Raw genomic sequence first — 12,658 nt, 5'->3', positions numbered from 1 at the left:
ATCTGGGGGGCCTCCCTCGTAGTGCAAGAGGTTAAGACGCAACTTATGAAGCTGTTCGCAGCCTCTGCAGCATGAGTTCGATCCCCAGCCCCCCAACAGCCAGGGACAGCCTACATGGTGCAGGACACCTTTCCTGACTCACCCGCTGCTCCTTCAGCAGTGTACTTCGGTCAATCTGCTTGTTCTGTTCCCCACTCTGTCTCTGGTGAATCCTCCCACCCCCCCACACCTTTGGCCTGTACCCCAGCTCTTGTATGCATAAAAAAAATAAATCTTAAAAAAAAAGAGAAATGATCTGGTTTTCAAAGTAGAACAGAAATGTTCCAGATAGAAAGGGCCAGTATAAAAGCAGAGGGAGCAGCATTTATAAAAGTATGGACTCATTAATGAATTAGTTTATTAATCACATCTGTGTAAGTGACTTCTATGTGCTTGTAGTTTCGGATACATCAGTGAACAAAACAAAACAAAAATTCTGGGCCTCCCGGGTGGCGCAGCGGTTGAGTGCTGGGTTGCAAAGCTTCCTGCAGCCTCTGCAGCGCCGGTTCGATCCCTGGCTGCTCCCGGGCCACCGGAGGAGGGTCCCACAGGGCGCAGAGACCTCTCCTGCCGCCCGCTGCTCCCCTCAGCAGTGTAATTTGTTAGTCTGCCTGCCCTGCTCTGGCTCTGGCGAATCCTCTTACCCTCCCGTGCTTCTGACTGTACCCAGTACTTGTATAAATAAATAAATCTTTTTAAAAAACAACAACAAAAAAAACACACAAAAATTCTGCCTTTGTGGGGCTTGCATTCATTTCAGCAAGGTAAAACAATTAAGCAATAATAGTTATATAATAATAAATTATATAGACTGCTAGAAGTTGAAACTTTCAGAGCAAAAAAAGGAGGGTAAGGGAAAAGAATATTTGGAAAGATATTTCTTGCAATTTTATATGGGTGATTGGGGAAATGCACACCGAAAACACTGAATGAGGTGAGGGAGCCTGGCCTGGTAATATTTATTTATTTATTTTAAAGATTTATTTATATATACAAGAACTGTGGCATAAGCCAGAGGTGGAGGGTGGGGGGGTCAAAGATAATTCACCAGAAAGTGAGGAGCAGAACAGGCAGATCTATTGAAATACACTGCTGAGGGAAGCAGCGGGCAACACAGGAGAGGTCTGCCTTGCCATGTGGGCCAGCTCCCTGGCCAGCTGGGGATTGAACTCACTGGTGCTGCAGTGGCTGGCAGCAGCCTGACAGCGCTTTGTCTTTAACCCCTGCACCACCAGGGAGGCACCCTGGTAGCATTTAGAGGAAGAGCATTTCAAACTGAGGAACCAATCAGTGTTAAAGCAGGAATTGCCTGGTATGTTTGAGGAAAAACAAGGGGAGCTTTGACGCAGTTGGAGAAAGCGGGAAAGAGGCAGGAGATGAGGTCAGAGATGCAAGGGAAAGCCAGATCTTCTTGGGCCTTGTAGTCCACTATAATGATTTCATTTTTATTAAAAGAATTATTTATTTATGCATATAAGAACTGGGGTACAGGCCAGAGGTGCAGGGTGGGTGGGGTGAGAGGATTCACCAGAGATAAGAGTGGGGAGAACAGGCAGATAGACTGAAATACACTGCTGAGGGGAGTAGCAGGGAAGAGAGGTCTGCTGCAGCATGTGGGTTGCTCCCTGGCTGGCTGGCTGGGGATCAGGAGCAAATGGGGATGGAACTTGTGCTGCAAAGGCTGCAAACAGCTTCATAGTGTTGTGCTTAACCCCTTGTGCCACCGGGGAGGCCCCACTATAAGGATTTTAGCTTTACATCTGAGGTGGGAGTCATTGAAAGATTCTGAGCAGTGACATGGTATAACTTACATCTTGCTTTATAGGATCACTATGTGAAGAATAGAGTAGGCAGGCAATCTTGGAAGGAGGCCATTTAAGAGGTCCTTCCAGGGACCTGGTGGTGCAGGGGTTAAAGAGAGTGCTGTCAAGCTACTAAGTTTGATTCCCAGCAGTCAGGTCAGGGAGCTGACCCACAAGGCACAGCAGACTTCTCCTGTCTGCCGCTGCTCCCCTCAGCAGTGTATTTCAATCTGCCTGTTCAGCTCCCCACTCTGTCTCTGGTGAATCCTCTCACTTCCTGCATCTCTGACCGGCACCCCAGTTCTTGTATGCATAAATAAATCTTTAAAAAAATAAAATGAGCCATTTCTGTGGAGTGGAAAGTATGAATACCTGATTAGAACTGGTTAGAGAGGACAAGAATTGGAGACAAGGTGTATTGGTATTTTTGAGGTATTTTGCTGCAGAGGGAGCTGATGTTATATAGGGTTGGTTAGATTCACAGCACGTGTACATTTGTAGAACAAAGCAGATGAAAAATCTAATGGGAATGGAAGATGTTAAGGCTTTAAAAAGGAGCACAAGTAATATAGCATAGGCAGGGTGGAGCTAAGTACCTATCTGGATGCAGATACAGTAGGTGAGTAGATGATGTTACGGGAACATTGAAGTTCTCTATTTGCTTCAATTTTCTGAGATAACTAGGAAGCCAGGTGGTCTATTGACAGAAGTAATCATGTCCAAAGAGAGTATGATTGTCAGGCAGTACTAAGTGCTCTCTTTAGGTTCTGATTTGAAGTGACACTAACCACCTTGGTTGTTTCCTCCAGGCACATTCAGTTACATGGGTGCAAATATAGAGGTCGACTTAGGTTAGGATGTGGTTACAGCAAATGAGACAACAGAGAGGCAAGGAAGGTGATGGTGTATTATAGCGAGTCATTATGATTCACCATGGAATACTAAGTTGGGTAAGGAAGGAAATGAGAAGGTGATGGAGATGCTAGTTATTAATTTACTGATAGGCAATGGTGACTATGAATTAAGAGTTGAGATTAGAGGGAATGCGCTCAAAAGATAACAGGTGGTCAGAGAGGAATGCTTGAAGTTGAAACTATGGTGTGGTTCAAATTGGTAATATGGGAATGAGTGCCCAAGGAAGGTGCAAGCCACAATCATTGGATTTTCAAAGGAACTGAAAGGCCGATTTATAGAAAGGGTCAGTGATGCCAATGGGTCTTAAACTTAAGCATCAGAATTACATGGAGAGCAAGGTAAGACACAAACTGTCAGAGTCCATCCTCAAGAGTTTTTAGGTCTAACAGAAATTTTCATGTCTAAGTTCCCTAGTGATGGTGCTGCTGTGATGCAGGGACATCCTCTGAAAGCTGCCTATCCATGTATGTTGAAATTGCCAAGAATTAAGATTGGGCCTCCCTGGTGGCCCAAGGGGATAAGCACTGAGCTATGAAGCAATCCACAACCTCTGCAGCATGAGTTCAATCCCCGGCCAGCCAGGGAGAAACCCATATGGTGAGGCAGACCTCTCCTGTCTCGCCCGCTGCTCCCCTCAGCAGTGTATTTCAGTCGGTCTGCCTGTTGTTCCCCACTCTCTCTCTGGTGGATCCTCTCACCCCCCGCATCTCTGGCCTGTACCCCAGCTCTTGTATGCATAAATAAATAAATCTTTAAAAAAAATTAAGATGGTGGGCCTCCCCGGTGGCGCAGCGGTTGAGCGCTGGGTTGCGAAGCTGCCCGCGACCTCTGCGACGCCGGTTCGATCCCCGGCTGCTCCCAGGCCACCAGAGGAGGGTCCCACATGGCTCACAGATCTCTCCTGCCGCCCGCTGCTCCCCTCAGCAGTGTACTTCGGTCCTTCTGCCTGCTCTGCTCCCCACTCTGGCTCTGGTGAATTCTCTCACCCTGCTTCTGACTGTACCCAGTGCATGTATAAACCAACCAACCAACCAAATAAATAAATAAATAAAAATGCCTCTTTAAAAAAAAAAAAAAAAAGATGGAAGTCATAGAGTAACTGTGAGGCAGGAGAAAAGTCAAGCAACAAAGATGGGTGATCTGAATATTGGTTTCTACAGCAACAACCAGGGAAAGTGGGTATATGATGATGGTAAGACTTAAAGCTGGACATAGGAATTGGTGCTTAATGACTACCTGAGGTATACTGAAGTTGTCAGGGGCAAACAAATGCAGTGAGCTAGGCTCAACAGTTTTAGGAGACAGGACATTTGGGTTTTAGAAGGGCAAAAAAGTAACAGGAAAAGTCAAGTGGCCACTGTAAGGAGCTCACTGCTATTTTAATCTACAAAAATTCTGTACATGCACTATTAACCATATAAATCAGAGGTGTGCTGTACAGCGGAGGAGGAAGTAGCAATGAAGTGAGTAGTAAATGTTTATTTTGAGGACTTACTGGTGTTACCATGTGGTTAAAAAAAAGTCATGAATCAACTAAGTTTCTCTAAGTTCTTATTAGTGCTAAATTATCTCATACTTTTACATTTGCTTTGTTTTCTGGGCAAATTAAGAGTACATGAAAGGGAAACTCACAGAAGATCATCACTATAGTCAATACCTTATCAGTGCTTTTGCTGAGTATGGTATGTTTTGAGTTCCAAATGCTTTAAGATGAAGTTTCAGTTTTGACCACCTGTGTGTATTGCAGAAGCAGTTATATTAGGTATTTCTTCATATTTCAGAATAGTAGCAGTCTCTATGGAGATGGCTGGCCTATCACTTAGAAAAGCTGTATTCTTTATTAGGTTAAAATAACAGTGTTCTAAATGTAGTGAGTAAATATGGGATGGACCAGAAGAAAGTTTGGTATTATAAAAGGATTAATACTATAATGTAAGCCATGTTTTTTCCCAATGTGCAATTATCTTTTGGTTATCATCAGCTGGTACTGCCAAGTGTTATAATAGATTTAGAAACAGACAGATAAGTCATTCAAAGATTTTAAGATTCCTGGCAAAAGCCAATGAGTAAGTTTCTACAATATTCTCAATAAAATGGTTTGAGACTGATACCAGTCAGTTCTATTTGTTAGGACAAAATATACTATTTTAGACCCATGAATGATACTAAATTATAAAACCAGACAGATTAATAATAGAAACATATCAAAATTAGATTAAAAATGTGGATCCTGGGCCTCCCTGGTAGCTCAAGGGGTTAAGACACAGCCTATGAAGCTATCTGCAGCCACTGCAGCACGAGTTCAATCCCTGGCCAGGGAGATACCCACATGGTGCAGCAGACCTCTCCTGACTCGCCTGCTGCTCCCAGTAACAGTGTGTTTCAGTCAGTCCACCTGTTCTTAGTATTAAGAACTCTGTTCCTCACTGTCTCTGGTGAATCCTCTCACCCCTCCAACACACACCTCTGGCCTCCAATTCTTGTATGAATAAATAAGTAAATCTTTAAAAAAAAAAAAAAAAGTGGATCCTGACTTTCATTTACTCTGACCTAGTGTTAATGTTACAAAGCACACAGAATACCACCTTGCTGCTCTCTTTGGGGGGAAGGGAGAGTTATTCAAGTTGACAAGAAACCCCAACATTTATAGACATAGCTATTATAAAAGGAGTATTTTGGATTTCAGCAAACAGAAACCAAAATCTATTCTTTATACTGTGGATGTGATTTAACTTCATCACTTTGACATGTAGTACTATTTTTCCTACTGCTTCAAGTATAGTTTTCTCAAAGTTGTTTCCCCTAATTTTCTGGAGGTGAAGTCAAATATGTATTTCAAATCTTCAAATTAAAATGTTATCTTCATATATACATGTACCAGGTTGGTATATATATTCATATTCTTTCCAACTTCAGGATAAGTAGAGACATGCCATTTAGAAATTCATTAAAGCAGAATAAACAACCCAACTTAATACTAAGAGCAATTGTCACCTTCTATTTAGTGTTTGATAGAGAAAATATTCATTTTGACACATTCATTTATTCAAATACCCTTCTGATCACACATGGTCCAAGAATACACAAACAGTAAACCAAATATAATCAGATGTTAAAGATTGGTCTTCAAACATTATAGCCAATGAGCCCACGCTTGCCTATTATCTCGCCAACATAGAACCACATCCACACCTCAGTGGCCACCAAACCGTTCAGCAGAGCTTCCTGAAAAATGAAACAAAACAAAAAAAATACCGGATGGTAACTAGACTTGTGGTGATTATTTCACAATGTATACACATATCTAATCACTATGTTGTACAAGTGAAACCAATAATATTATCTATCAGTTATATTAAAATAAAATAAATACAGGTACACGTCCAGTTAAAAATAGTCCTTTCAAAAGTCAAATATTTCTTACAAATGTAAACATTACATTTTACCATCAATCTATTTAATTTTTAAACCACATAAATTTAATGTACTTTCATTGAGAAAGTGAGATATTTCTTTCTTAAAAACAAGATATTTGATTAATTTCTATGAATTCTAGTATGGATATTAAATGTTACATATCAAAAGCATAACTATTAATGCACATTTTTCTCACACGTTTAAAATTATCCCCCCCCAAAAAAAATTTTAAATAAATAAAACCATCCTTTTCCAGGATAAAGTAACAAGAATATAAGAATGCTATTCAAATTGGAGGATAGTTTTAGTCAAAGTCAGGAATTACTGATGTTAACGTTGTTCGATTGCTGAGAACCCTTGAACTTTCAATTATGTAAGGTAAGTAGTCCAGAGCTTATAAATTCTTTCAAAGCATTCTTTAAAGACCTGAACTGACTTAACCCTTTCATTATTAGTTTATGAGACACTTTATGAGTCCTAAAACAACCCACATCCTGGAAATAGCTGACACATTTAGACAGGGCATTCATATGAAAGGATGGCTATGGAAAGGCAAGTCTCTGAACAGAAATTTCTGTCTGGCCAAAGAAAATGTGTAGATGAAGGGGTCTATCCCCCTTTAGACATCATTTGGTTCCATTTTCTCCTGGCTTAGCTCTTTTTAAGTATTCCATACTCAGTTTCACAGATCAGTATTTTATTGCTCTAAAGAGGAAAAGTATATATATGGTTCTACAAAGCAGTATTTCATGCAAGAACAAATATAAATCTTGAAATTCTAGTTGAAAAGGGAAAAAAAGCTTTTCCGCAACAAAACTGGACATTTTTACTTTTAGCAGCCGGGGGTGAATTCCCCCCTTGAAATTAGATAAGTTTCCTGAAAAATAACTACATTTCAGGATACAGTTCTAAAACCAGCAAAAATTTATTTAGGCTTTTTATATTCTGTGTTTGGATCAAGGGAGCCACCATAAAATCTAAATTGTAGTTTCAGAGTATATCTTCATGAAATTCAATAACTCTTCACATCATATTATCTGCTTGCTAGGATTTGGTATTCTTATTTTCCATATTGAGTGTTACGGGTGTGATTGTGATATAGTTCAGGAGAACTTTTGGCAGAATTGGGACAGTTTCAGGACTACAATGAAAAACTGTACAGAATTAGCAAAATCAGCCTCTTCTAGCACACTAACCAAACAGGAAAGGAAAAGAGGTGTCCACTAAAAAAACCTTCACTTCTGTTGTAAGACTAATAGGAAATGAAGACATAAAACAGTCTAATTATTTCAAGCCAGACAATGAAATTAGAAAGGTAAATATTCTCAGCATTCAAGAAAGATTACCTCTCATTACACTGGTTTTCAGCCTCATTGGAAAATACATATATTAATCAAACAATCAGGAAAATCCCAAAAGAACACATTTTCTGTTATACACATACGTTTTCATTTAGCCCGTGGTTACCTTAACTGTGAGCTGTTTGAAGCTACCAGTTTTAGCACTATTGACTATTTTTTTCAGGCTCTGAATAGCTGCAGGGATCTCAGCAGGGGTTGGAGGAATCAGCTCAACCTTGGCATAGCTCCAAAATGTGGCCAATCGAGGTTTCGAGTAAGTCACAGCAGCTGGAAAACAAAACAAAACAACACAACCAGGATGAACTCACCAGAGACCAAAAGAAGCAGATGTGTGGGCTGGACATAAATATTTATTCATGCATCACATTCATTCAATGTTTGTACCAAATGTGCACCCGGTGTGAAAAGTCAAAGCTGCTCCCTGGTAACAAGAGGCTTTTAAAGATGCAAAACACCTGTGTCACCGGGAAGTTCAATCAGGCAGGAAGCCACATTCAATTATGCCAGGACTTCACTAGTGGCCAGCTAGTAGTGTTACTTCATGTATGAAAGGCAAATCGAGTTACTGTAAAGTTACTGAAAGTTGGATTCAAAAAACAATAAAACCATATTTTCCTGTATAAACAAGAACATTTAGAGGGAAGAGGTGTAGAAAGGGAAGAAAGGAGCTATGTAGAATGGCAACCTAAGAATGAGATTAAAATCTGTCATAATATTGGCCACAAATCCAGATGGAATTATATCAATTTTTGGTATCTCTATCAGTATATGTGTTGGATTAAATCTTTAACAAAAGCACTGCTGCTCCTCTTTCTTCAAAACACCAAATAAAAGACTTGTATGTATTCTTAACAGCAGTGAAAACCTGAATCCATAACCAAGCTAAAATTCCTCATGGTATTTACTATTTCAGGAAAAAAAATTCTTAACTTGAGTTGATATGAGACTATGGTAGTAAATTCAATAAGAAAGGTATTTTATTAAAAAAAATTAAAAGACAAATGTAAAGAGAAATGCACAAATTTTAAAATATCCATGAAGTATCTATTGTTCCAAGACAATCATGGAAGGCTTTGGTGCTTTTCCTATTAATGCCTGCATTTGGGTTATTTCACTACTCTTAGAATTGCTATCGCCATCACCATGGGTAAATCTTTAAGCAGACACAATACTCTAAGACACAGTTCTAAATAGAACTATGCCTATAAGATGGAACTATCAAAAAGTAGAACGTGTGGGGCCTCCCTAGTGGCACAAGGGGTTAAGTCTCAGCATTATGAAGCTATCTGCAGCCACAAGTTCCCTGCTCAGGGAGCTAATCCACATGGCGCAGCAGCCCTCTCCTGTCTCGTCCATTGCTCCCCTCAGAAGTGTATTTCAGTCAATTTGCCCATTCTGCTCCCTAATCTGTCTCTTGTGAATTTTCTCTCCCCCTGCATCTCTGGCCGACACCCCTGCTCTTATATGCATAAATAAAATAAATCTTTAAAAAAGTACAAAAAGCCTAACAGTCAACCAACTGTCCTTAAAATCATTACACATTGTACTTCAGTTGGTAATCTTGCTTTTCAGGGATTACAGGTTAAAAAGTTTGAAAACTAGGCCTCCCTGGTGGCACAGGGGTTAAGATGCAACTTATGGAGCAATCCGCAGCCACTACAGCATGAGTTCGATTCCCAGCTGGCCAGGGAGAAACCCACATGGCGGGACAGACCTCTCCTATCTCGCCTGAGCTCCCTCAGCAGTGTACTTCAGTCAGTCTGTCTGCCTGTTCTGTTCCCTGCTGTCTCTGGTGAATCCTCTCACCCCTCAACCCCTGCATCTCTGGCCTGTACCCCAATTCTTGTATAAAAATAAATAAATCTTAAAAAAAAAGTTAGAAAACTGCTTCACATGTATACAAGTAATGAACAAAACATAAGTAACGAGTGGTGGATATCGGAGCCAGGTTGCAGAAGTGGAAAGTTACAAATAGATAAGAAAAGCAAGGATAAATCCTGTGGTACTGAATTAGATTTGCAGATATTAACACAAACTCATGGTTGAATACACACACACACACACACACACAGAAAGCTACAGAAACAATTACATGCATGTATATATATGTGTAAACACACACACACTGTCTTGTAAAGTTAGAGGGTCTGGAAGAAAAGATACTTCAGTAGCAAAGAACATATTCAGTGCTTTCTTTGATCATAGTTTCAAACTATAGCAGTAGGTTGCTTGGGAATATGGTTGATTCTAAGGTTGAGGCAGGATAAAATACAACAGGAGTCTGAAGCAGATTGTAGTACCAGAAAATGAAGGGGTATGTCAAAGGGATGGAGGTACCAACAGAAGAGTTCTCAATGGTCAAGGTTGGAATGATCTGAGGGAGAAAGTAAGTATAACATATTATTGGAGGTGTGAGGTATGAGATAAATATACTTGAATGAGCCCATACATTAAATGACTGAATAAATGGGGAAGAGATGGCAAATCTTTCTCATGGAAGAATTACATTTAAATATAAGGAGATATCCCTTCTACAGGAAATCGAATTCTCTAATGTGGCAGCTGTCACTCCTCCCCTCTTCTCTCCCCCTCCTCCCCTTTGGGCTAGACTTGGTTACTTGTTTCTAAAAAATAGAGTCTGGAAAAGGAAAAATAGTAATTTTACAGTGGAGAAACTTGGTGAACACTACCTTAACCATGTGATGTTATATGGGTATCACATACATCCTGATATGTGACTAGGGCATTTCACTTTTGAGATATTCTTTCTCAAAACACACAGTTCCAGACAAGTCATGAGAAAGAGAGACATATCCAAATTGGGGAACATCTTATAGGGTACCTAGACAGATACTTATATAGAAACCATAAGACTGTCAAAGTCATGTAAGGAAAGGTTGGTAAACTGTAAGGTAAGATTAGGTAAACTCACAGAGGTAACCAGGGAGACTGACAACTCCATGCAACATGGGATTGTGAATTGGCTTCTGGAACAGAAATCGATTAATGGAAAAATGGGTGAAATCCAAGTAAAGTATTAAGTTTAATAAGCAGGGAGGAAAAAAAAGACTCTCCATCTTTCTGGGGGTAAAATCACTTATTTTTGTAAGCTTCTTTGGGCCTTTCCTGTGCCCAGGAATTTTTAGTAGATACTTAACAATTACATTAATACACCTAGTTATGTTGTAAAGTAAAGCATATAATCATTTTAACATTCCGGCTCCCCTTGAGTTCTCCTTTTTGAGTACTTCTGAAAGAATGACAACTGTTACCTTTCAGCTATTCACAATAATGGAGCAAAAGGTTTACACATTTCATAATAAAAATTTTCATTTTGCTTTTACTTTGGATTTTATTATTAAAATTAGTTTGCAATTCCTCCACATGCACCACCTAAAAATGTAAAAGCCAAGGGGGGGGGGTAAGATCTCCTTGTAATTTAAATAATTTTGCCTCAGTGCATCCACGAAGTCCAAAGTATGAAGCAGATACACCTTCTCTATGTAAAATTTAAGCACTTTACCATAACAATTAGCTTCGTGATCATAGTAAAAATGCTAAATTAAGTTCTTTGGGAAACTGTAAACTAGCAGACTGTGTGGGGTTCTGCAGGAGGAGAAAATCAAGTATTTATAGTATCTGGCATTGTAAGGGCTTCAATTAACTCACTGTTCAGCTGCTGGAAGACAGGGAGAATAAGAAAATACCAATCACACTAAAATAGGTTCCAAAGTATTACATGCATAAAAAACATTCTACTCACATTTCAAAATCAAATTTGCACGAAAGCTATTTAGAGATCTGTGCTTCAACCATTTACAAAACTACAGCACGTCGAATCAAGTCATTTCCGGAGACAAGTGATAGAATGGGCTACTACTCAGGGCCGTGACTATTCTGGGTTGTTCTTCATGAAGTATTAGTGAGGCTCAGGTTTTTTTTCAAACGGAAAAACCCCAATAAAGCTAAGCTATAAAAATCACTGTTTACACCAATCCCTTTCTATGCTTACGGGGGCAGGGATACCCGTCCATAAATTACAATTTCGTCTACTCAAATTAAACGAACAGTCTCTCAAGAGGGCGGCCAAAACAGAAAGTAAAGTCAGCTTTAAAGAGTTCACTCACCCTTACAAATTTCTTTACGCTTCCAAATTACTGTACTGAGAACCAGACAACCTCAAGAGGTCGATTTTTGGTACTCTCACAAGTCTCTGCCCTCCTTTCCTTCGTTTTCCTAGCAGAGCCACACGCCCTCCATGTTCCTTATTCTAAGACCTAAAACGGCGTAATGGCGGCTGCTGCTTGGCAACTCTGGACTTCTTCACACTCCCTTCGCAGTGGTGGGTAGAATTCAGAAGGTCTAGGCTGGAGAGAGAACCCCAGCGCCGGCCGGGCGAGAGCACCGCCACAGCAGCCCCACAGCAGCCTCCTCTTCCCTCCATCCCCCCTTCAGACCGTGCCGCAGGTTACCACAGCCCGTCGTCCCCTCAGGCCCGTGCAGGCCCCCGCAGGCCCCCGCGCCGCCTGCGCGCCTGCCTCGGTTGTCCGACGCCGCACTCACCATTTACCAGCGCCGGGCCCTTCTCCGCGAGGTTACGGACAAACTGGGCCATGGCTCTAGACTGGAGAGTCCGTGGCCCCGAACGGCCCGCTGAATGTCACCCTCGGGAAGGACCCGCCTCAGGACCCTTGGCGCGCCCAAGGTCAGGGCTCCCTTTTCCACGCCGGTCCCAGATGTTAAGGTGACCTCCTATCTTTCGGCAACCCGGGCGGTAAGTTTATTTTCTTCCAGCCACAGAGGAGAAAGTGGACATGAAAAGGTAATATTAGAGGCTGCCTCGAGAACAGTGGGATTCCGCACAGAAACAGGCATTTCTCTGGGCAGCCGCACATGGAGGCCCGGAAGGCCAAGGAGTGGCGGAAGGGCGCATGCGTCGTTAGCCTGCCGTGCTTGCTGTGCGCCCGCCCTCTCCCAACCCCCCCACCCCACCTTTTTTTTTTTTTTTTTTAAATACGTTGAGTGCTTTCGCAGTTTTTCTGAAACAACGCGGGGAATGAGAGCTGGAAGGCGTCGCTGAGATTTTTTTTTGCAGGACACCGCGATCGTCTTACAAAGGCAGAC

General features: G+C 41.2%; 1 protein-coding gene across 1 annotated transcript; it reads right to left on the bottom strand.

The window, feature by feature from the left end:
• Positions 1–5,793: 5,793 nt before the first annotated feature.
• Positions 5,794–12,168, bottom strand: ATP5MG (ATP synthase membrane subunit g). The gene is made up of 3 exons (XM_084249260.1): positions 12,098–12,168; positions 7,641–7,801; positions 5,794–5,981 (listed from the first exon to the last, which is right to left on the bottom strand). The coding sequence occupies exons 1-3, from the start codon at positions 12,147–12,149 to the stop codon at positions 5,883–5,885; spliced, it is 312 nt and encodes a 103-aa protein (XP_084105386.1). The 5' UTR covers positions 12,150–12,168; the 3' UTR covers positions 5,794–5,882.
• Between the last annotated feature and the right edge of the window lie 490 nt (positions 12,169–12,658).

The sequence above is a fragment of the Talpa europaea genome (genome assembly GCF_964194135.1).
Source record: "Talpa europaea genome assembly, chromosome: 12".
In the NCBI taxonomy this organism is placed as follows: Eukaryota; Metazoa; Chordata; class Mammalia; order Eulipotyphla; family Talpidae; genus Talpa; species Talpa europaea.
The sequence above is the reverse complement of the archived record's forward strand: the minus strand, read 5'-3'. Positions and strand labels throughout refer to the sequence as shown.

What these genes read in the sequence shown, in the direction of transcription:
- ATP5MG (XM_084249260.1), bottom strand. Translation starts at nt 12,149, where the DNA reads ATGGCCCAGTTTGTCCGTAACCTCGCGGAGAAGGGCCCGGCGCTGGTA. An exon ending in GGGCCCGGCGCTGGTAAATG is followed by an intron (nt 7,802 to 12,097) that starts GTGAGTGCGGCG and finishes TTTGTTTTCCAG; the next exon opens with CTGCTGTGACTTACTCGAAA. An exon ending in TCAAACAGCTCACAGTTAAG is followed by an intron (nt 5,982 to 7,640) that starts GTAACCACGGGC and finishes TTCATTTTTCAG; the next exon opens with GAAGCTCTGCTGAACGGTTT.